The sequence below is a fragment of the Pangasianodon hypophthalmus genome, chromosome 30 (genome assembly GCF_027358585.1).
Source record: "Pangasianodon hypophthalmus isolate fPanHyp1 chromosome 30, fPanHyp1.pri, whole genome shotgun sequence".
Lineage (NCBI taxonomy): Eukaryota > Metazoa > Chordata > Actinopteri > Siluriformes > Pangasiidae > Pangasianodon > Pangasianodon hypophthalmus.
In genome coordinates, this window is record NC_069739.1 from 12,122,168 (window position 1) to 12,145,968 (window position 23,801).

At 40.1% G+C, this 23,801-nt stretch overlaps 2 protein-coding genes across 4 annotated transcripts; one reads left to right on the forward strand and one right to left on the reverse strand.

Moving 5' to 3' along the window:
- Positions 1–3,909: 3,909 nt before the first annotated feature.
- adat2 (adenosine deaminase tRNA specific 2) lies at positions 3,910–10,379 on the reverse strand. Of its 2 annotated transcripts, none has more exons than XM_053231823.1 (7): positions 9,784–10,379; positions 9,597–9,701; positions 8,096–8,246; positions 7,267–7,373; positions 5,497–5,569; positions 5,213–5,366; positions 3,910–5,117 (listed from the first exon to the last, which is right to left on the reverse strand). In XM_053231823.1, the coding sequence occupies exons 1-6, from the start codon at positions 9,880–9,882 to the stop codon at positions 5,254–5,256; spliced, it is 648 nt and encodes a 215-aa protein (XP_053087798.1). In that variant the 5' UTR covers positions 9,883–10,379; the 3' UTR covers positions 3,910–5,117; positions 5,213–5,253. The 2 variants fall into 2 exon arrangements, with proteins under 2 accessions (XP_053087798.1, XP_053087797.1); XM_053231822.1 differs by having other exon boundaries at positions 5,208–5,366; positions 9,784–10,378.
- Positions 10,380–11,696: 1,317 nt separating this feature from the next.
- pex3 (peroxisomal biogenesis factor 3) lies at positions 11,697–20,326 on the forward strand. Of its 2 annotated transcripts, none has more exons than XM_026917443.3 (13): positions 11,697–11,977; positions 12,584–12,715; positions 12,821–12,902; positions 13,786–13,829; positions 13,925–14,046; positions 14,149–14,215; positions 14,310–14,364; positions 16,858–17,008; positions 18,319–18,389; positions 18,498–18,620; positions 18,714–18,810; positions 19,159–19,238; positions 19,324–20,326. In XM_026917443.3, the coding sequence occupies exons 1-13, from the start codon at positions 11,905–11,907 to the stop codon at positions 19,358–19,360; spliced, it is 1,134 nt and encodes a 377-aa protein (XP_026773244.3). In that variant the 5' UTR covers positions 11,697–11,904; the 3' UTR covers positions 19,361–20,326. The 2 variants fall into 2 exon arrangements, with proteins under 2 accessions (XP_026773244.3, XP_026773246.3); XM_026917445.3 differs by having other exon boundaries at positions 11,699–11,977; positions 19,159–19,254.
- The last annotated feature ends 3,475 nt before the right edge of the window (positions 20,327–23,801 follow it).

The following is a 23,801-nucleotide window of genomic DNA, read 5'->3' on the forward strand; positions in this document are numbered from 1 at the left end:
ATGCAACAACTATATCTCCCATGTGAAAAAGTAATTGCCCCCTAAACATAATAACTGGTTGTGCCACCTTTAGCTGCAACCAAATATCTCCAGTAGATCAGTCTTTAGTCTCCAGTAGATCTGGAGATCAGTCTTTCACATCGCTGTGGAGGAATTTTGGCCCACAAAATTGTTTTAATTCAGCTCCATTTGATCGTTTCTGAGTATAAACTGCCCTTCCTGCAACAACACCTCAATGGGGTTCAAGTCAGGCCAATCCAAAACCTTCATTTTGTTTCTTTTGAGCCATTCAGTGATGGACTTGCTTTTGTGCTTTGGATAGGAGCTTCAGATCACAGGCAGATGCCCAGACGTTCTCCTTCAGGGTTTTCTGGTAGAGAGCAGAATTCATGGCTTCATCAATAATGATAAGTCGACCTGAAGCAGCAAAGCATCTTCAAACTGTCACACTACCACCACCATGTTTCACTGTTGAATGATGCTCTTATTGTGGAATGCTTTTGTTCGCCAGATGCATGTCCCATATCACGCAAAAAGTTCCACTTTTAACTCATCAGTCCATAGAACATTATACCAGAAGGCTTGGGGGTCATCAAGGTGTGTTTTGGCAAATGTGAGATGAGCTTTTATGTTCCTTTCGTTTGGAACTCTCCCATGGATACCATTTGCCCAGTCTTTTTCTAATGGTGGAATCATGAACGCTGACCTTCCTGAAGCAATAGAAGTTCCTTAGATGTTTGTTTAGATTGTTTTATGGCTTCCTGGATGCGCTTATTACAGTTGCCTTGTGCATACGAGCTGTCTGCACATCTTTAATGAATTTGATGGTAATACAGTCCATGAGACAGCCAGTCCTGTATTTTTATCCCATATTTGGATTTTTTAACCTCTTTCTTCTCAGACACAGCCTTTTGCAAAGATAACAATTCCACTGTGCTATACTGGACATTTTCTTAATGAGAAACATATGCATTCCAGGCCTGAGGAGGAAAACTACTTAGGTGAGCGAGAAACAGCAGTCACCTCATGATGGAGTCATCCCGATGAGTAAGTCACCATAGTGCAGTTTAGTAACGTCTGTCAAACTGCAGAAGAGGAGAGAAAACAGCTCCAACTGTTAAAATGAGGTGCTAACTCTTGACATCCCAAAACAAGACTGTCAAAATCTTCACCCTCTCCCAATCCTGTTTTATCATCCTCTCAGCTCATGTTTCCAAAAAAATCCAGAGCTCCAGTAAGTGATTTAAATATATTTAAAGAAGGAACAGTGTTGTAACTTCTCACTTTGTACTAATTACGTCCACTAGGCCCGCATCCTGTCTGAGTGTTCTTAGGAAATGTTTATGTACGTTTCAAGTCCAGGGTGTGTGTGTGTGTGTGTGTGTGTGTGGGCGCTCTCCATCAGCACATCAAATGCAGAACAACACCTCATAGTCTTCTCATTAACACCATTGCTCCCTCGTGCAGAGGTGACAAACTGAACGTGATCTGAAGGGTTCTCTCGCATGAATTAGCATAGTAATAATAAAATCTGACGTGTGTGAGAGAGCAAAGTTTTCAAACACTCCCACCTGTGAGAGGTAGCACACTACACCTATTTTAGCACCGTTAGACTGGTTGACTTGAGGTCATGTCCCCTCTATTACCAGTATTACTTTTGTCATTTATAATGCTTGGCATGTATTCATCATTCATTGTTTAGTCAAACTGACTTTTGTACTTCAGATATAATGTCTTTCATTCATTCATTTATTCACTTTCAGTACCTGTTTTATCCTGGTCACGGTGGATCTAGAGCTTAACCCTGGAACACTGGAGACAAGGTGGGAGTACACCCTGGATGGAAAGCCAGTCCATTACAGGGCACCATGCGCACACACACACACACACACATGTTCAAAAACTTATTTACTCCTAGGAGAAATTTATAGTCACCAATCCACCTGTTTTTGGGAGGTGGAAGGAAACCAGAGAAACACCTTACAGACACAGAGAGAACACGCAAAACTCCACACAGACACTAACCTGAGCTCAGGTCGGAAGTTCTTTATTTATGCGATACCTGTTTATTTGTTTCTTCTTCCTGTAATACTGTAATACACTACTTGGCAATACGTCCATAACCCCAAACTTTATTTAATATCAACTCCTGTACACCTGCTCATTAATTAATAAACAGCTACGGAACATAAAATCATGCAGATACAGGTCAAGAGCTTCAGTTAATGTTCACACATCAGAATGGGGGAAAAACGTGATCTCAGTAGCTTTGACTGTGGAATTGTCATTAGTTCCAAACAGGCTGGTTTGAGTTTTTCAGAAAATGAAAATCCTGGGATTCTCATGCACGACATTCTCCGTTGTGAGCAGCAAGTCTGCTGGAGGAAACGTCTTGCTGATTTGAGAGGTCAGAGGAGAATGGCCAGACCGGATTACACCAACCGTGGCGAGCAGAAAAGCATCTCAGAATGCACAACTCACCAAACACAGGTAAGGTGGATGGGCTAGAACAGCAGAAGCCAGGCTGGAGAGCTGAAGATTGGAAAAATATAGTCAGTTCTGATGAATCTTGTGAGACGCAGATGCAGCATGAATCTTACGTCAACCGTTCAGGTTGTTGTTGTTGTTGTTGTTGGTGGTGGTGGAGGTAGTGTAATGGTGTGGGGAATGTTTGCTTGGCACACACTGGGCCCCTTAATACCAATCTAGCATTGTATGAATACCACATATATCACTTTATTGCCACAATTTACCCATCATGTAATGACTATTTGCACCACGACAATGTCACGAAGCTCAAGTCATCTCACACTGGTTCCATGAACATGACAGTGAGTTCAGTTCTGTTCTCAGCCTCTGCAGATCTGAATCAGATTGGGATGAGGTGGAAAAGGAGATCCACAGCATGAATGTGCAACATGACAAGTCTGCAGCAATTACGCAATGCAATCATGTGAACACAGACTAGAATCTCAAAGAAAGTACACTATATTGCCAAAAGCAGAAGAAGCCTTTATTTGTCACATATATAGTACAGTGAAATTCTGTCCTTCACATATTCCAATTTGTTAGAAAGCAGGGGTTAGAGCAGAGGGTCAGCCATGACACAGCACAGAGGGTTAAGGGGCTCTCTCGAGGGCCCAACAGTGGCACGTTGGCAATGCTAAGGCTTGAAACCCAACCTTCTGATCAGTAACCCAGTGACTTTAACCATCACTGATATGTCTGTGGTGTAAGTATGTGCACCCCTGACCATCACACCCATATGAGCTTCTTCACCAAACTGTTGCCACAAAGTTTAAACCACACAATTGTACAGAATGTGTTTGTGTGCTGTAGCATTACAGTTTCCATTCACTGGAACTAAGAGGCCCAAACCTGTTCCAGCATGACAATGCCCCAGTGCACAAAGCGAGCTCCATGAAGACATGGTGTGTGAAGGTTGGAGTGGAAGAACTCGAGTCACTCCAAATACTGACTTTGTTTAGTTTATTACTGCTCTTCGTAGATGATACTTTCTATGTATTTTTGAGGGCATCTTTGATGCATATACTGTATTCTTTCAAAAGATATTCCCTCAGTTTTGATGATGGTACTGATAAAGGATAAAGGTGATTTGCAATGACCGTTCCATCCAAGGGGACCTAAATCATGTCAGCAAAAATGGTTAGAAAAGAACCATCAAGCATTTGGAATATCTTCTGATTTCACCACAGCCTCAGAGGCACTTTACTTGCACAGCTGACAAAGGACTTTTGTTCAAAACGTCCTGTTTCTCTGGAAACTTTGTGTACTGCACTGCAATTTTTACTTCCTCAACACTGTACCGACTCCCCGGCTTTTTCCTTCATGTACTATTTATACTGGTTAGAAAGATAGTACTCTGAAGCCTACACAGACAAACAGAGCTAACTTCATGCTTTATTTCCATAGATAGAATGCAGCATGTGATCAGATCTGAGGAAATTACCAAAAGCTGTTAAAACAGAGGCAGAAATTTGTTAGTGACCAAGAGTACTGTGAATGTTTGAGTCATCAACGGTGGACAGAGTAGACATAAAAACACAGCGCCACGAAAAAAGCACCGATTTAATCATTATCATTAACAAAGCAAGATTCTGCTTAAAACAATTTCTTCCATTTTTGGAAATGTACTAAACGGACAAATTTGTAAAGTGCACAATGACAACTGCACAACCACCCGCAAGTGGTATTTTAAAAAATATTTCCGTTTCGTGCAAGCTCATTATTTATGAATAAAACAGAGCGGCTGTCTTGCTGGAGACGCGTAGGCAGCTTTAGGTTTGGTTTATCATGCCATGTTCTTTCTCACTTCTGGTCATGAAACTGCGATTGGTGCAAACAAAGTCTGCAGTAGTTTCAACAAAGTTCACGCTCTTCTACTGTTCTTTGAGCCCTAAGATTGTCATTTTTCTTGTTAACAAGATGTCTCTGAATAAAAAATAAAATAAAAAAAAAAAAAACCACTGTGAGTGATCACATCTTTGTCATTTATCATATAAATATCACATTCACTTTCTGCCTGAAAGATCTTTGAATAACCCATGATATGGCAGACAGACATGTTACCAGTAACATTAACATTTAACTTAACACCTTCATCTCTGCTAATGATGAAGCTTTTTAAACCAAGTGTCTTTGTAGTACATTAATGACATCAAATCCTGAGTGCTGAAGTACACAACGTAAATCACAAAAATACGTCAACAAAAACCAATGTGTGTGTAAAACTGAACTGACTGAACACCAATTTTAAGTGGATCTCTGCATCGTTTCAAAAGAAAACTGGGATCTGTGTGTTTACATTGCTTCATGTTTGAATATTCTGGAGCTTCAACAGATCGACATTACTGTGTGGTTTGAGACACAGCCGTGGAGAGACGGGATTGTGGAGAGACGGGATTGTGCATCATCTGCTCCTTACTGACATGTTGACTTCCACCTCAGCAGGCATAAAAACCTTTTGATGATATTGAGGTGCTGTTTTCAGATTTGCATAACAGCTGATGAGGAAGCTCAGGCATGTTTCCCCCTTATAGGATATGGCTCTGGCTTCTATAAGGACAGACAGGAAAGGAGGAGGAAGTGGAATTGTCCTGGCCGTGGGAAAAAAAAAAAACAGTTTTCAGAAAAAAATGATAAAGACGAAAGGCATTTTAAAAAACATACTGGTGCAGTCTGTCAACCTGACTTCAGTTGGAGGGAAGGAAATGTGGGTTTTATTTTTCCATTTCAGTCTGAAGCAGCCATTTTTCCGTCATCCTCGTGTGGTGCTGTTTCTGTGTGCGTGGTGATAGTGCCCCCTGCTGGACTGACGCCTTCTTTCCTTACTTTAGGCTTCACCACTGTAACGAGGACAGAATGATGTAAAAGGAGGAAAATATTAAATAAGTTACTGACGGAATGACAGCATCCTTCCTTACATTAGGTCCTGAAGCTATAATGAGGGCTAAATGACAGGAAGGACAATCTCACCATTAGGATTCTCCTGCTTGTAAAATGTCTTCAGCATCTCGACAGCCTCCTCCGCTCTGTGACCGGGTATACACTATAATAAAGTAAAATGGAAAGTAAATCCATGTTGTTCTTATATTAGTTAAGGTCAGATTAACAGAATCTGACTCTACGATAACGTAGGCAGCTAAACAGTTTCTCAAGAGTGTTTGATTTAAACTTGCCACACATTACTCAGGCAGAAGCTCATGAGCTCATGAAGCTCAGGCAATGACTGAATAGTTCATAGTAAATATAAAATATAAATATAAATTAAGTCAGTCAGGACCAAAGCAAAAACATCTACTCAGATATTTCCTACAGAGCACATAGTTGCTGTATTTATATTCAGTTGTGCAAGTTACCATACATTTGTTCTTGGGCAAGTCATTTATTAAATTTAAAATTTATATCCTGATTTTATAAATTTCTGTAAAGCTGCTTTGTGACAATGTGCACTGTTAAAAGCTCTATGCAAATTAAAGTGAATTGAGTTTAGGGGTTTGCTGCACTGAGCTTCACTGCATCATTCAGGAAGAGGCACAAATTAACTCCCAGGGATGAACAAACTTTGGTCTGAAAGGTTCAACTGAACCCCAAGACAACAACAAAGCTGAGGTATCAGGTACCAAAGTAAGTGCATCCACTATTAAGAGAGTCTTACATCGCTATAGCCTGAAAGACTAACGCTCAGGAAAGACGCTCTTTCTCCAAGACTGGCATAAAAAAAGCCAGAATGAAGTTTGCAGATGATCAGCAGCCTTTTGGAGGAGCAGTCAGATGAAGGAAAAAGGGTAAGGCTTTTAATCTGGAGAACTGCATCCTGACTGTGAAGCATGGTGGTGGCAGCATCGTGCTGTGGGGGTGTTTTGTTGGAAAAGGTACTGGTGCAGTTGAGGAAGGAGGATTATCTAGAAATACTGAAGAAACATCTCAAGACATCAGCCAGAAAGTTGAAACTTGTTAGCAACTGGGTCTTCTAGCAGGACAAACAGACCTCCAAAGTCGTAACAAAAGACAACACAGTGAAAGTACTGGAGTGACCATCACAAAGCCCTGACCTGAACCCCACAGAAACTGTGTGGACTGAACTGATAAAGTGCGTCTGAATGAGGAGGCCCACAAACCTGCTGGAGATACACCGGTTCTGTCAGGAGGAAGGAGCAAAAAATTCAGCAATGTACTGCGAGAAGCTCGTGAAAGGCTACAACAAGAGTTTGGTTCAAGTTCAAGTGATTATAAGGCAACAGCACCAAAGTTACAAAGTGTAAGGAAACTTCTGACCTACTGAAACGCTGATGTAGAAAATAAAAGCTGAAATAAATCTCTTTCTTAACTATTATTCTGAAATGACTTCTTATAGGAATGTATGGTAGCATGAAATGTGTGGAGTTTGAGTTTAAATCTCTTTAGCTTACATGTATGTAAACTTTCGGCCTCAACTGTACGTCTGCAACTTGTAACACTATCTATTAAATACATATATATTAGCATTTGCTAATTTCCAAACAAAGTTTTGGCCTTTATTTTTGGTTACTGTTTCAGGTTTCCTGTTTTAAATGTACCTTCAAGTCACTTCACTTCACTTCACTTCCTGTTTTAAATGTACCTTCAAGTCACTTCAGCACTGTTTCAAATATCACTATCACAAGATTCTCACAAGATCAAGAAAAATCTTGTGATTAAAAAAAGAAGGAAAGTGAAACGAACCCCTGCACATTGTACAAAGATTTTTTTTAAAAGATTTGTTACCTTGAAGGATGTTCCAGTGTGGGGAAGATCACCTGATGAGATGTCCAGCACTGAACCGCAGCCCCCAAATCTTTCATTCTTACACCCGTACACAACCAGTGGGACATCTACGTCTGCGTCAAGGACGAAGACTTCATGTCCCTTTTGTTCATTAATATCTGGCATTAAAGTAACTGTAGTTTCTTAAACATGACAACAAAGAACTAAGAGCACATGGCTCCCTAATCTTGGTTTTGGAGACACTGCTTGCAGCCACTCGCAATTTCATTTTATGATGACAGTGTGATCAATACTGACAATGTTAGAGATTTTATGGACATGTTGTTCTGAAAAATATCTTTCGGTAAACGACAATAAAACACAGACGACTTTAATATTTTAAATCATCCATATGATTGAGCGTGTGTTTTTTAAATGGTTGTGTAATACTGTGACACTGTGATAACCTTGATCTTTTTAGACTAGCTTATCATACCATGAAAATTTTAATTCTATAACTTTTGATACTTTCTGTGCTGAATATAAACAGATTTGTAAATAATTACACATAGTGTAGTTTTAACATCCAGACCAACGGCTCTTCTTGTGGATGGAATATAACGCTGTATATCAGCGTGTATCCATAATAGTGAGAGATAGATGAAGATCCTTGACCATAAATGATAGTTACTATGCATTTTCAGTTAGACGTAGAAAGAATGTGAGCAAAACAGAATATGATAAATACAGTTCTAGGATCTCAAAGCAACAAAGTCCTCTGAGAAAAGACATCAGGACTGAAAAAAATCAATCACAAATCATAAGCAGGAGACAGAATAATAAAGGATACTCAGCAGACGCAGTGCAGCTGCACACAAGATGCACGGTTCGACGGTCACGTACAGGACAGTGTGCTTGCACACCTCCTTTGGGTCCAGCTCTCGGTGAGAACACCATTCTAACACCTGGTCCAGTGCCACCATTTCCGCATGACGCGTGGCCTTGTGCAATAAAGAACAGACACAGGATTGTTTCAGTTAAATGCAAGCCTGTACAATTCACTTGGAAAGTCCTATCTTGTAAACAAATTTAATTTAGATATTATTTTAAGACTGATTACAGATGCTCTGGATTGATCATTTTGGCCCGTGTACTGCATTTACCAAAATATCTAGAATCACTGACAGTGACTCTCTAACGCCTGGACCTCGAACACAGCACCGCTTTTCAATCCAGTTTTTACTGTTCATTTAAAAAGCAGGTCAATCAGGATAAATGTAGAGCTCAGGAGTAAAATTTGCCCCAACACTACTGCAGTCAAGCCATTTTCAAGTGCAAGCAGGAGCAATACTTAATGGAAAACTCCATCCTGAAACATTAAATATGTTTATGTAGAAATATTTGTAATGTATTTATCGACTCTGGTGCTTATTTGTTGGTGGTTGTTGTATTTTCCCTGTTCCTGTCAGAAACCTGCATTCGTCTGCCATGCTGCCATCACAGCCGGACACTGTCAGCCGTAGCTGCACTGAGGCACGGCAGAGACTTGGCTCGGCTAGTTAGCTGGTGTTAAAGCGTTAGAACTTTATCTATTTGAGCAAAGTGTACAAGAAAAGGAGGGGAGAGAGCTGGATTAAAGGATTAAAGCTCCGCTGCACTAACAGCTTTAGGTTTGGATGAAGCAAGGGCTCATGCTGCATTCGACTTACATCATAAGTGGCAGGACGGAATGACATCATAGACCTCGGCAAATGTTTTTTTTTTTTTTTTAGCTTTTTCTGGTTGGAGGCTGGGACGTCAAATGCAGCATAACTATCATCAGGTAGTCGAACGGCATTGTGGGTAACGTAGGAAACCAAAGTTAAATTAGACCAACAGACGTCAACTTAAAAACGTTAACTCAGAATTCATTACAGCATCAGTCTCTGACATCAGTGAAGATCAGACGTTAATAAGAATGACTGCGAGTCGTTCTCAAGGACTTTTCCTTTAATGTGCTCAAACGAGTTTTATATAGACAGCTACTAGTCTTTACATGAGAGCTGAACTTTATTTTGTTAATCTGTAGTTTGCAAATCAGTCTTCACTCTCCTCTCCTTGTGCTGCAAGTGGCCAATCATCTCACCTCACTATATATGTATATACGTACATATAAACAGTAGTTTTGAGCCAGTGAATGTCCCAAAGAGGAAATTTATCCTGCTGTCTCAAAAGGTTTTTAATAAATATTACTTCACAAGTGGCTTGGGGAAAAACATATTCTGAATAGTAGAATATCTGAATAACAGACTATGTGAATATCATAATGTCTGAATAACAGAATGCACACAGGAGCTCTGTTTATTACTTACATTTTTTGTTTCATTCACCTCATTCCTTCCTTTGCCTAAAACCATATTGTTGTACACCAGAAGACATCCAACAGGCACCTCGCCGCTTTCAAGAGCCTCTTTCGCCTGTTAAACACGAAACATTGTGTTTTAATAATAAATCTTGTGATAGTTTAGGAGTAAAGTGTAATAAGCAGCACAGCAGTACCATGTTAAAGGCGCTGGCCATCCAGCTGTGAAGCTCACTGTCTGAGGGCTGGAGGAAACTCCTGCTCATCACAGCGTTTTCTGCATGGTCTGTTCGCATCCTGAAGAATTACTGTTGTTAATATATATTACAGAAGACTTTCTAGTACTAAATTCGAGCTCATACAGAGCGAGCGAACAGAGGAAAGAGGAACGAGAAGCATGTGATGCTTTCCCACTGGGGGACCATAATAGAAGACGGACCAGTCAGGGGAAGCTAATCACTGCAGCACAGTTGAGCATTCACCGCGAAACAGTGTATAAATATTCTGAAGAATTATTAAATAAATAAGAGTTTACAGAAAGTCAGTGGTATGTCCTTCTAGCCTGTCGTGAAATGAAAGCGCATGCTGCATGTCTCGGGTTTATGAAGCAAAAGCTGTAGTGTTTGTAGTAGCTGCGCAGTAAAAACACTGCAAGTTGAAAAGAACTAAGTCATTTTTAAATATTTAATAGATTACACCCCACGTTACATATTACACTAATATTTCAATGTAATATGTAATGCAGCTTAGCACACACTTCTAGTTATAGTGTTAAACACACAGCAAGGAGCCTAGTCTCCAAACATTACAGCGCCGTCCGCGTCGCACATATATTGCGTCATCATCCGTGCTTCTGTAGACAGAAGACTTAAAGAAGCCGCAGATAAATGTATGATTATTTCTAAACCTTTATTTCTAGTAATCTCTTCATTAATATACACTGCAATATTGAGTATGACCTCTACCCAGACAGCTCCTTATCACATACACTGGAATATCAGAAAAAGATATGAAAATAGCTATTCTACATACACGATATGGCCAAAAGTATGTGCACCCCTGACCATCACACCCATATGGTAGAGATTTTAACATGGTTATGGACAATTTAAGGCATTTTCCTGGAATTGGTGTGTGGCTTATTTCAGTGGAATTAGAATATAAAATTTTTAATGTTTGAAATATGCTCTGCAATTGTGCCAGATCACAAAATGATTAAAAAAATACTCAGACTTGGGAGGAAATCTACCTAAATTACAAAAATTATTGCCCCATTTAGCTTCCACAAAGTTATTATTGTACCCAGTGGTCAAAACTGCTACAAGTGCTAGCAGACATCCATAGGGGCAGGATTCACGCTGCCCCATACTCACGCTATGAACATTTACAGTGAAGGAGGAGCTAACAGGACAGGTAACAGCTGGGTTGCCAGATTGGGCTAGTTTAAATATCTTCGACTGGAACCCAAAATCTTGTTTTAAGAAAGCCTTTATTTTTCACATATACAGTACAGTGAAATTCTTCTCTTTGCATATCTCAGCTTGTTAGGAAGTTGGGGTCAGAGTCCAGGGTCAGCTGCGATACAGCTCCATGGAGCAGAGAGGGTTACAGGCCTCCAACAGCAGCAGCAGCAGCAGCTTGGAGGCATTGGGGCTTGAACCCCTGACCTTCTGCTCACTAACCCAAGAACCATAACCACTGAGCCACCAAATTATAGCAAGTAATAGAAGTGCAGACAGTGTGTCTGTGACGTACAGAACCACTTCTATTGTAAGACAGATTGCAGAAGATTGGCAGAGGGAACGCCGGATTATTATGGAGTGGATAATGTCCACATATCAGAAATAGGCGTGAAATACTTGTTAGGTCACACAGAGGCTGAGAAATGAAGAAACGTCTCAATTTTTTAGCGCTAGTTTGGTTTATGAGATTAGTTGAGCAGATTACTGGATTTTAATTCACTAGACAGAAGTCAGATGTGATAGGTCAGGAGTGATAAGTCACATGTGATAGGTCAGGAGTCATAGGTCAGGAGTGATAAGTCAGGTGTGAGTCAGGTGTGATAAGTCAGATGTGAGTCAGGTGTGATAGCCTCTCTGACGTCAGTTTGTCTGAGGTTATTAATGTTGTCCTGTAACACCAAACCCTAGAGTGTAGTCGCAGCACAGCAGTGTTTAGAGGGAGGGATTTGGAGGGATCTGGCAGCCGGGTCAGTGATCTGCAGCTCGTGCTGTGAGAGCTGCTAGCTCTGTCTCAAACTTACTCCTGCGCTTCACCTTCAGCGGCTCTGAGGATCCGGGCTGGGGTTTGTTTAAAACATGTTATCTTCTACATGGAACTTCATCAAGCGTCATAAAAAGAAGTTTATTTTCGCTGGAGCTTTTGCTGGAGGTAACACACACACACACACACACACACACACTCTGGGGAAAGCTAGTTAGCTAGCTAGGCTAAAAGCTCAGTGTTACATGTAGCTAGCTGCTGTTTTAAGAAAGCGTATACTACTGTAAATAAAATTAAATTAAAACGACCTGCTGGAGGAGTGTTTCGGCTTTGACAGGATTTATTAGGGTAGTGTGTGGCTCTGGAACTAGCTACTAGCTTCCCTTAATCCCTTTAATCTAACTCACAGCTAGTAATGCAAAATCAGAGCAAACTTTCATTCAGGTGATGAAGCAGTGTGACGTTTAACGTAGTTGTGACGTCAGAAATTGGCATCAAAATGTGCTTACCTGTGCGCCAAACATCGAGTGTTATTTATTGACTCTTAAGCTGATATTGGCATTTTTACTACATTGTGCTTTCAGGGAATAATACCAAATTATATACGGCTTAGAATGATGTCTTGTTGATGAGTATTTTATTATTATTATTATTATTTTCATAGCTGATGACGAGAGACTGACACATTTAGATCCTGGCTTCTGATCTGATTAAGGTGATTAGCGTATCTCATGTAATATAAAAGTAAATAGATTTCCTGATCTTACACCCCAGGTGTGTACCTGCTCGGGAAGTATGCCCAGAGAAAACTCCAGGAGATGCAGGAGCGTGAGACGGCGGAGTACATCGCTCAGGCTCGGAGGCAGTTCCACTTCGAGAGTAACCAGAGGACGTGTAACATGACGGGTTAGACTCACTTCACACAGCTGTTCTATCTGTCTTCTCCAGAAAGTGCTTTATCTTTAACCTTCGTTCTGTAAAGATCCGCCTGGCTTCACTTTTCACCCGCAGTGTTGTCCTTGCTCCCCACCCTGAGAGAGGCGATCATACACCACCTGAACTCCGAGAGTCTCACGGCACTGCTGAAGTCCAGGTGAGGAACAGCTCGACGCGGTCTGGATCTGCCTGCGATTAGCTTTTGAACTCCGTGTGATCCAGTCACGCTTATCGAGCCTGTTTAAAGCGAGCAGCGTCTGTGTGTCTGCAAACAGGAAATTTGGTTTTTATGAAAATCCTGTAAATTCAGGAAAACGTTCAAGTGAGTTTTTATTGCATTCCTCTATATACTGTAGCTTGTATACATTGGAACGAAGTGTCGTTTTGGTTCAGTTTGGCTTACACAAACATTTACACACAACTTTACTAAAAGATTTGATAAATGAGGCCCAGTGACCGAACAGCATCCACCCAGAGCAACTTACATCTTAATCTTTATAATTAACATTATTCCTTATTCATTATTCTGTACACTCATAAACTTTCATACTAATACCGCTGTCAACGCCTTCATGATGTCATCTCGCTGATCAGTATTTAGCCAATCAGAATCACCGCAGTCACCAATTCCTACAGCCGCATTGCGTTCCACTACTGTTACGTTGGATTTCTCATTAATATCGCACTGAAAGTCAAGTGGTGAGTGAAAAAAAAAGCTCTTGCTCTTTTTTTTTTTTTAGGAGCTAACAGCAAATCCTGACTGTTATCTTTAATGTTTGAGGTTAGATGCCATCTGCGTTAACAGTGGCGTCCATGTGACGTCAGCGCAAACAGAGAAAATACATCGTCAACCAGCAACACGACACCTATTTCAGTATAAACATATCCATGAAGTGAAGTTCTCCTCGCGAGCAGTCTGTGATTTAATCAGTCATGCGTGGACATGAGTAGTTCAATCCGGTCTTGATCCTAATCCATGAAGTGATGCATGTTACAGCATCGTTTTTTAACACTGTGACTGACTGAAGTGTCTCTATTAGGCCAGCTAACAAGATCGAGATTTGGGAGGATCTTAAGACAATCAGTAAGTTTAAATTCAGTCTCCTGTATGAAATACTGAATAAATGCATTAATTTTTGTAATTGTTTCATCATACGATTGCTTGCCTTCGCCCACTAGGTTTTACTCGAAGCATTGTGGCTGTTTATAGTACCTGCATGCTGGTGGTGTTACTTCGTGTTCAGCTCAATATAATCGGTGGCTACTTGTACCTGGACAACTCAGTAACTAAAAATGGAACGGTAAATTCTCTAGTTTTTTTTTTTTCAGTAAAAATGACTTGTTCATTCCACTAAAGAATTTAATAGACGTGCGCTCTTTGTGTCTTAAATTTGGATTCTTAGACGCCTTTGGCTCCTCCTGAAGTCCAACAGAAGTATCTGTCAAGTATCCAGCACCTTCTGGGAGACGGTAAGAGAAGCTGTCATGTCCTGGTTCCATCAGCGTGCCTGTTCTTTCTGTTTCTGTTGTTTCCGTCATCGTTTGGCTGTGTTTGTGACTGCAGGGCTGATTGAGCTGATAACCGTGGTGAAGAAAGCAGTGCAGGAAATCCTAGCACCGTAAGGCTTTTACAGACTACTCCTCCTTTTACTCCACAGTGTCTTCTGAAATGCAGTAAAGATCAGCGAAACTAGAAGCTTGCACTTTCTCAGCATTTTCTTTGGCATTACAAACCACATGTTAAGTACTCTGAATGTAAAGCTACAGTGCCTTGCATAAGTATTCACCCCTTTGAAGCTTTCCACATTTTTTGAGTGTTAGAACCTGCAGTTGAAATGGACTTCACTGGGATTTTTACTGTTTGATTTAACACTTTGAGGTTGTTGGTCCTGAGCCACTGCAGTGTAGCTTAGGCAGTGTGATTAGGGCCGTAGTCCTGTTGGAAGTTTCTCCATTTGCACACTGGAATGGGTTTTCTTCTAGGATTAGCCTGTATCTGGCTCCATCCGTCATGTCCTCAACCACAAGCAGTTTCCCAGTTTCTGCTGCTGAAAAGCATTCCCAGAACATGATACTATCACCACCATGCTTCACTGTGGGAATGGTGTTCTCAGGCTGATGAGCAGTGTTGGGTTTCCACCAGGCTTAGTGTGTTGTTCCAAGGCCAGAAAGTTGAATTTCTCACCACTCTTGCATAAAGAGCCCACCTTTATGGAGTGTCTGATCTGAAGTTATCCTGTAAACAGCTTCTCCCATCTGAGCTGTGGATCCCTCCAGCTCCTTCAGTGTCGCTCTTGGCCCTTTGGTTGCTTCTCTGGCTAATGCCTTCCTTATCTGGCCACTCTCTTTTCATGGACGGCCTTCTCTAGCCGGATTCTGTTTTTTTTTTTTTTTTTAAATAATGGATTTTAAAGTTGAAATTTTTGCTTCCACCAAACCTTGATTGTGACGTTTCTGGAACTTTGTCCTGGACTTGTTTTGATAGCTCCTTGGTCTTCATGACTATCATGACAAGGTTAGAATTGAGCTACTGTCACAAAACTTGAGAAGCATATTCATGTACCATCTCTATGTTGTCGTACGTAACTTAGGAGATGTAAAGCTTTAAAATGGCGCTTGAGGTCTCGTTTTACATAACGTTAATGGACGCATGTGATTCTAACAACATCAAATGTTCAACCGTGTTAGTTTGTTTCTGTTGGTAAAAAACAACACTGCCTTATCAAGCATGTGGAGATGACAAGTTAAGTTCACTTAGAGCTAAGCTAGGAAATGTTCAAATACAAATAAGTGATGAAATGTCCACGGTTGATCAGAAACTTTCTGCATATGTTCGTGTTACGCTGAGACAGATCAAGCAAACAGCTGATTATTCATATTTTGGAGATGTTTTTGTTATTGCAGTTGGAGATATTTTTCAAGTTCCACTTTTAGAAGCTCATTATCTTGAGCATAAAGGTGTGAAATTATGGAAACTAAGCTGTTACTAATACATACGATCTGTAATATAATATTACACCACAAGATGGCAGCATCAGAATATCAATACGACTTTAGTTCTATTTCACGTTTCAGGTATTTATTTATGGAAACGATTAATTTGGAGCTACAGTAGAACATTTAGCTGTCTATCAGTCTGCATTATTGTAATATATTGACTATTTGCTGTCTGTGGTGCTGTATTTTAGCAAATTATTTGTCATGTGGAACGTTAATGGTGACAAGTGGCCTGACGGTGGCGCTATAGCACAAGTGTTTACATTTTAGCCCAAATCTTGAGAAACCAAAGTTTGTGAACTTTTTTCTCTTATTCCTTGGGTTCAGATGAATTCAGCTAGGCCACACCCACTCATTTCCTCCATGATGAATTTTTTGGATTCGCATGAAATCTGAAAGGCCAAGATTCTGAGGTCATATGCAAAGTTTGGGTTGTGGTCATGAATGGCAGGAGCTAAGGTCAGATAACGGTGTCTCGGGAACTGTAAATCCAATGAAGTTGAGATGTGGTACACTGCATCTATGCACTAATCTTTTAGTGGATTTTTGATGATGATGCAGTTACTTCTAAAACATGGCTGTCACTGGCCAGTCAGCCTTCAACAGGAATTTGATAGAGATAGCACTGAGCTATGGTCATGAAATTTAAATTGTAGTTCCCTTACTCACTCAATCAAAATCATACTCACATTGGCCACCAGGGGGTGCTATGCTTGTTTTGGACATAAAAACAAGCATATTTCTCGTACAATAAAGGTTTACAGTAAAACCTCTTTCTGCTCCTCGTTCCCAGCAAAGTCTGAACGGACAGAAGTGTGAAAACACCCTAACAAACTCCGGAACCTTCCAGGAACACGCGTATTTACACTGAGATAACATCACACTTTAATCACACGCAGGTGAAATCCATTCAGCTGAGTATGTGACTTCTAATAACAACTGGTTTCCCAGAAACAGGGGTGAATACTTCTGCAATTTCTACTGTTTTGTTGTTATTTTTACTCCCACTCCAATATTATGTGCTGTTTTAATTAAGTTTCTTTCAGTTCTGAGTTGTAAGAGGCAGGTGAATACTTATGCAAAGCACTGTATAATTATAAACGCTCACTTTTCAGGATCTCTTTGAAGCAGAGTCTGTCTCTGCAGGAGCTAGAGCAGCACATAATTCAGATCAGACAGCTAGTGGAGGAAGACTCTGGCTCGTCCAAATTCAGACCGCTGTCCTGGTACATGATGCCTGATGAGGAGAACACGCTAGCTGATCAGGTACAGCAAACAGCTCACGTGGGAGAATTATTATTATTTTTTAAATTCTCTGTTATAAAAAAAAAAAAATCTGTCACTCTGATAAAACTTGGGGCAAAATTAATTGCCTTTTTTGCAGTCTAATTAGAATCATAGCAGTGTAGCAAAACATGTACTGTATACTTATAGAAGTGCAGCATTTTATTGGTGTTGAAGTTTAAGTCCTGCAGTAGTAAGTCACAGGCGTGAGGAGTGTCGGGTCAGAATTGGTGTGAACTCTGTACACTTATGTCAGACACAGCAAACATCATTTTGGGCCATTCTCCATGAAAATGCAGATTACAGGATGCTGAAATTTACTTCAGGGACTTCAGCGTGCACAAATTATTACGACTGAAAAGCAGGTTTAAGATTTGCTGAAGTCGGTTTCTGTCAGTTCATCTAGGTTAGGGCTCAGGTGACAATATTACTGCGGCCAAGTTGGTTTCTTCAACGTCTTACATCAGCTTCTGAAAAGCTTTTCATTCACACATACACTCTTTTATTTTCCACAATCGTGACCTTTGAGTTTTTCACCGCGTCTCATTGGAGGTGCGATTATACACAGGAGGTTTATACTAATGCGCTGCTTCTAATACATTCTCATTCAAAGGCTCCACAAATTAAATCTATAATTCTATTAGATTTATTTGTATAAAATATAATTAAATCTATTAAATCTATAATTAAATCTAATAATGAACAGATTTAATTATTGATTATTGTTTAATAAAGAAAAACATAACTGATGATGTAGTGAGGTTTTTTTGTTAGGAGACATTTATTTAACATTGAGTTAAATGATGGAGTCTCGAGTGGAACAGTCACGCTGCTCTGCAAAGTTTCCCAGCAAGTGAAAGGCAGAGGAGTTTACGCTTTCTGGTTTCTCGGTAAAATAACAAACTGCGGTTTTTGAGAGGTGGAGACAGAGATACTGGTGAGGGAATGACTGTTTATTGCAGCTATAAAGTAAGCGAGAACAGGAACGACATTAAATCTAGCTATAACTGTTAAAATGTGTGACATGTCGTCTGTTATGCACTTTGGGGGGTAACGGCACTCCACTGCGCGTCATGTGGTATCACACCCCCCTCGTGCATTATTTTAGTATAACCACACGATCTGGAGTGTGTTATTCTTTCTTTAGTAAATCAGGGTGGTAGAAACAGAGATGGTAGCACAAACTCAAACATTTCCTTTTGTTTACTGAAAACAGTGACTGTTATATTGTTGATCAGATACACACATCTGTGAAGTTCACATTTTAGCATACATGTCTTTGCAACGTACAGGCTTGCGGTCTGACCGAGAATGACGTCACAACAATAAAGCTACTAAACGAAACCAGGGACATGCTCGAGAAGTATGTAAAACCTTTATATTTTTAATTTAACCATGTAGTGATATAATACTTGTCTAATTGCTGTCTGTGTGCTTCTGCCTCTGAGCGCTGTGAATCTTATAATTTTAGCCCAGATTTCAGTACCATACTCAGCGCTTGCCTGAATCGGGGCTTCAGCCGTTTTCTTGACAACATGGCGGAGTTTTTTTGCCCCCGTCAAGGAGACTCCACCCCCAGCAGCACACCTGATAGGTCAGGAATTAGTTATGCTTTTGTGCATTTCTTTATTTATTCTTATTCTTTTTTTGTTATTATTAAAATGTTTTTTTTTCCATTCTTTTCCAGTCTCTTACATGTAAGTCTCCCACTCGCCAAAATAATTCCCATCGCCAATGGACAGATTCACTCGATATGCAGTGAAGTCCCCAGTCAGTTTGTTCAGGTACGATAGACATTGATGATTTCACACTTTCCTTTCCACTGTGAGATTTCCTTATCATTGGGTTGGTTTTGAAGAAACAGCCTTAACTCCAGTCTTGGCTTGAATTACATTCTTTTCTTCTGATAGTGGTAAGTCCAGGCACCTTAACTGGTTATAATGAAGTGATTTTGCCGTTTGCTACGCAGCAGAACTGTTAAAGCAACATGGATGAGTGATGAAATTCTCAGAATGCCCTGGATGAAAGAAAACCTTAATAAACAGACAGTTATTTTTGATATTGCTATGATACTGGCGTCTAATGCATAGCATGATCGCTAATGTTCACTATTGTTTTTTTTTATGTTGCAGGATCTTTTAATGACGGAACAAGTGAAAGAATTTGCAGCCAATGTTTATGAAGCTTTCAGCAACCCTCATGAACTGCAGAAGTAAACGCTGTTTAATGTGAGGTCAAATTCCTGAATCTACAAAGAGCAATACAGCACAACGTTCCCTTAATCTCTCATCTTACAGGGGGAAAACGTACACTTGGTGGAAAGCTGTGTCGTGAATGGCTTGCCGTTTCTCCCTGTGAACCTGGATGACTTTTTCTTCCCCAAGTTATAACTGATGATTGTTAATGGTTGGAGCTCTGTTTTCATCACTGGTCTTTTTTTTCCCTTTGATTTTCCTTGATTTTCTTCCTAATTTAGACAGCTCTCCTCTATCACACGACAGCCACCATCCAGGGAGGGCGAAGGCTATCACGCGCTTCCTTCCGAGGCCAGTCGACTGCCTGTTTTCGAACTGCTGCTCATGTAACGTCAGGGGGCGGCGTAACACACCTGGAGGAAAATGCTATCCGCCTACTTCCGCATACACGAGCTCACGGACGCCCGTGATTGGCGATTGATAGGGGAGAGAAACTCTCAAGGTCTTTTTCAAACCATATATTTTTTTTCACAGTTAAGCTGGAGAATGGCCTGTTTTCTTGTCATTTTCTTAAAAGCCCAGAAAACCTTTTTTTTTTGTTTTGTTTTGTTTTGTTTTGTTCTGTCTTATCTCTGAACAGCATTCCATGCACCTATATCAGCTCCAGAACACAGCAAGGGAGTTGATACAGAACGTGTGAAAATGGTGGACTGGATTGATCATTTCTGATTAGAGCTTGGGTTGGCCTGATTCTTAGACAAAGTTCAAGCCTAAAAAGTGCTGTCAGCTGTGACTTTCTGGATTTTCTATCGAGCTGTGAGACTGAGTGTGCTCAGTGTTGCAGGCACTAGGTTTTAGATGGTAGATGCTGCATGATCCAAACCTCAGTTCTTTTGGTTTAATTTTTTTTTTAACCAAACCTGCAAACCTGAAATCATCAAATTAATTGTAATAAATGTGATGACTTTTCGCTAACATAAACAGTAAGTATAATAGGAAAAACAAAGAGGGACTAACTGAATCTTAACTTATTGACACTACTGAAGAATATTAAAAATAAACGCAAACAAATTCTTATCCTTGAAAAATAAAAGATTACTGTTACTGTGGTGAAGATAGTTAATATCAGCCGTATATAGCTTATGAACAGAACACACACTAACCCTTTCACTTGTGTTATATTGTATAACTGTTTTTCAACACACAAGATGTTCATAATGGGATGTCAAGCAGCTCTGGCCATTAACTAGGGACCTTGTTCAAAGTGTGCATTATTAGCTGTATGTTCAGTGGAAATGCAATGACGTGAAAGCAACTGCAGTAACTTTGGCTACAGTACCAATAATCTTTGAAGCCTAGTATTCCTTAGAAACCCTCACTGGTTCCATATCGTCATTCATTGGAATGACGTAATGTGTTCTTCCATGAAAGCCACGTTTCCATTTCGCTTTTGTTGCAGCATGTCTTGTGTGATAATGGTTTACCCTACAGCAACAAAAAGCATAGAATTGTACAGCTGGTTATGAACAGTAGTTCTTACTTATTACGTTGGTTAAATCAAAGTACTAGTCCAAATTATATTATATTAATATCTGAAAATAATACGGACATAGAAGAACATAATGGAACCAAATCAAATGTTGGCTGAAGTGTGTATTCAATGTGGCACATTTCAATTCAATTCAGTATTTATTTGTATAGCAGTTTTGTCACAAAGCAGCTTTACAGAAATCTGGATGTAGATGTATATCTCCATATCCCATAGATGAGAGACGACTTGAGGAAGAAACGCTGAGTGGAACCCATCCTCTTCTGCGTGACACCAGGTAGTGGGATTATAAATCATTACAGTATACAGTGTACAGAAATGAAACTACTAAATGTTGTGTAAGTCTCAGCTGTATCCAGGTAAGTTTATCCACCTCAGCTGGAAAGGTGTCAAAGGTGTAGCAGTTGTTGCAAGCTTCTACAGTAACCTGATTATCTACAGCAGCAGGAAGGTTCATCATTAACACAGATAGCTCTGACATGATGAAGCAGGAGCGGGAGGCGGTCTATCTGGTTCCTCTACCGCTGACTCTGGCCATGTTTTGCATAGAGTTCAGCAACTAGGCCACTGCATTGTCCTTGATAAAGACCATGTACACAAACATCACACAAAAGTCACATTCAGAAATATGGGGGGTTTTTGTTGTGTTGTTGTAAGACTTAATCTTCACTGAGAGTTTTATAAAAACTAAAAATAGAAATTACCAGTAAAATATTGGGACCAAACCAGAAAGCTGATCAAGTTTTGTAAATATCAGAAAATCAGTTCTATGAGTAAGTCCTTAGGTCAGTTATGGGGTCAGGTGATACTGAATATGAGTCAGAAAGTCTCAGCAGTGACGTGACTAATCACAGAAACTGCAGCGCTCATGCTGATGGTGAGTTTTCAGTGTAAATGCCACCTCTGAGCGTGTTTTCCACTATCGCAATGCAGTCACATGACAAACACTGAGTGCACTCTTTCTTTTCTCTCGGGTTTTGGCAAACAGGAAATTCTACCTTGTCACATGATCCATGATGGTGAAGTTGCCTTGTAACCTTTTTACTGAAACAATTTACATGAATTCCTGGAACAAGAGGCAAAGAATTCATTGCAAACTTTACATTGTCATTGCATCATATTTATTCTGTTTGTTTACCACACAACAAACTCAGGAATGACTTTGCAGTTTTAGTCCGGCCCTTCATTTGACTGAATGTAAGAAACAGGCATTTTAAAGCTAAATAATGTGAATATTAGAGTGAAAATCTGCCCTATTCGGATGATGCGTTTAAAGGGTAAACTAATTTATCCTTTAATAGTCAGTATAAAACTGTTAATCAGGGTAAATACCCCTGTGTGTTTCAAGCAAAAATGGCAATAAATATTAATAATAATAACATCTAGCTACACATACTGTGTACATACACTGTAGTATTTAATAACACCATCAGCTGCTTGATTGGATTAAAAGTAGCCTACAGTGAGTTCGGAAAGTATTCAGTCCCCTTCAGTTTTTTTTTTTTTTTTTCTTGCATACTTTATTGTATTATAGATTTAATTTAAAATGGATTAAATTTACTTTTTTGGCTTTTATTTGATAGATAATGTTCCATAATGACAAAGCAATAATATGTTTTTAGAAAATTTTGCAAATTTATTTTTTAAAAAAAGACCCAAATCTCTTATTTAAATAAGTCTTCAGTCCCTTACCTAGGGCACTCCAGATCTGAGCTCAGGTGCATCCCGTTTGCTTGTTTAATTATCTGGAGATGTCTCTAGAACTTGACTGGAGTCCACCTGGGACAAATTCAGCTGATTGGGCATTATTTATAAACACACACCTGAGTGTATAATATCCCACAATTCACAGTGCATGTCCGACCAAAGACTTCCTAGAGCTGGTCCAGCCAAACTCAGTAACTGGGCTGGAAGGGCCTTGGTCAGGGAGGTGAGCACGAACCCAATGGCCACTCCAACAGATCTTCAGATCTTCAGGCACTTAAAGGAGTCTGAGATCATAAGAAAAAAGATTCTCTGGTCTGATGAGAAAAATTGAACTTTTTGGGTTGAACTCCAAGCACTACGTCTGGTGATAACCAGGTAGTGCTCACCACCTGGCTAAATACAATCCTTACGGTGAAGCATGGTGGTGGCGGCATCATGCTATTGGGTGCTTCTCAGTAGCAGGGAGACTGGTCAGAATTGAGGGAAGGAAGAATTCAGACAAATACAGAGAGGTCCTTGAAGAAAACCTGCTCCAGAGTGCACGCAACCTCAGACTGGGGCGAAAGTTCACCTTTCGGCACGACGACAACCCGAAGCATACGGCCAAGACAACGCTGGAGTGGCTTCAGGACAGGTCTCTGTCCGTGAGTGGCAAAGCCCAGACTTGAACCCAGTAGAACATCTGTGGAGAGAGCTGAAGATGGAGGTTCACAGACGCTCCACAGCCAATCAGATTGAGCTTGAGAGGATCTGCCAGGAAGAATGGGAGAAACTGCCCAAATCCAGGTGTGTAAAGCTTGTAGAGAATTACCCAAGAAGGTTTGAAGCTGTAATTGCTAAAAAAAAAAAAAGGAGCTTCTACAAAGTACTGAATAAAGGGTATGAATACTGATCTTAATTTCAGTTTTTGATTTTTAATAAATTTGCAGAAATTTCTAACAACTTTGCTTTGACATTATGGATTCCTGAGTGTAGCTTGATGGCCAAAAATGGAATTCATTTTAACTGAAATCTATAATACCATAAAGTCTGCAAAAACCTGAAAGGGTCTGGATACTTTCCAAAGCCACTGTAGTTAGTCATGTCATATTGGTGTATCCAGTGGCAAGATCAGATTTCATAATGATGACTCACCATATATATCTGCAATAGAATGTCAGCTCTTCTACCATTACAGAATGGCATAATCTGAGGATCAACAGACCTCTTACCAACATGAGCTCACGACACAGTGGAATACCACAATGCACACAATCAGTAAAACCTCCTTGGAAAAAAAGTGTACTTTGCATTCTCTTAGAGATCATGTGTTATGCAAGAGGCA

Bases quoted from the DNA above. Each gene is read 5' to 3' on its own strand.
- adat2 (XM_053231823.1), bottom strand. From the start codon at position 9,882: ATGCGAACAGACCATGCAGAAAACGCTGTGATGAGCAGGAGTTTCCTC. The intron at 5,570-7,266 runs GTAACAAATCTT...ACTTTATTATAG, and splicing joins ACACTGGAACATCCTTCAAG to TGTATACCCGGTCACAGAGC. The intron at 5,367-5,496 runs GTGAGATTGTCC...TCCTCGTTACAG, and splicing joins CAAGCAGGAGAATCCTAATG to TGGTGAAGCCTAAAGTAAGG.
- pex3 (XM_026917443.3), top strand. From the start codon at position 11,905: ATGTTATCTTCTACATGGAACTTCATCAAGCGTCATAAAAAGAAGTTT. The intron at 18,811-19,158 runs GTACGATAGACA...TTTATGTTGCAG, and splicing joins TCCCCAGTCAGTTTGTTCAG to GATCTTTTAATGACGGAACA. The intron at 19,239-19,323 runs GTAAACGCTGTT...CTCATCTTACAG, and splicing joins AACCCTCATGAACTGCAGAA to GGGGAAAACGTACACTTGGT.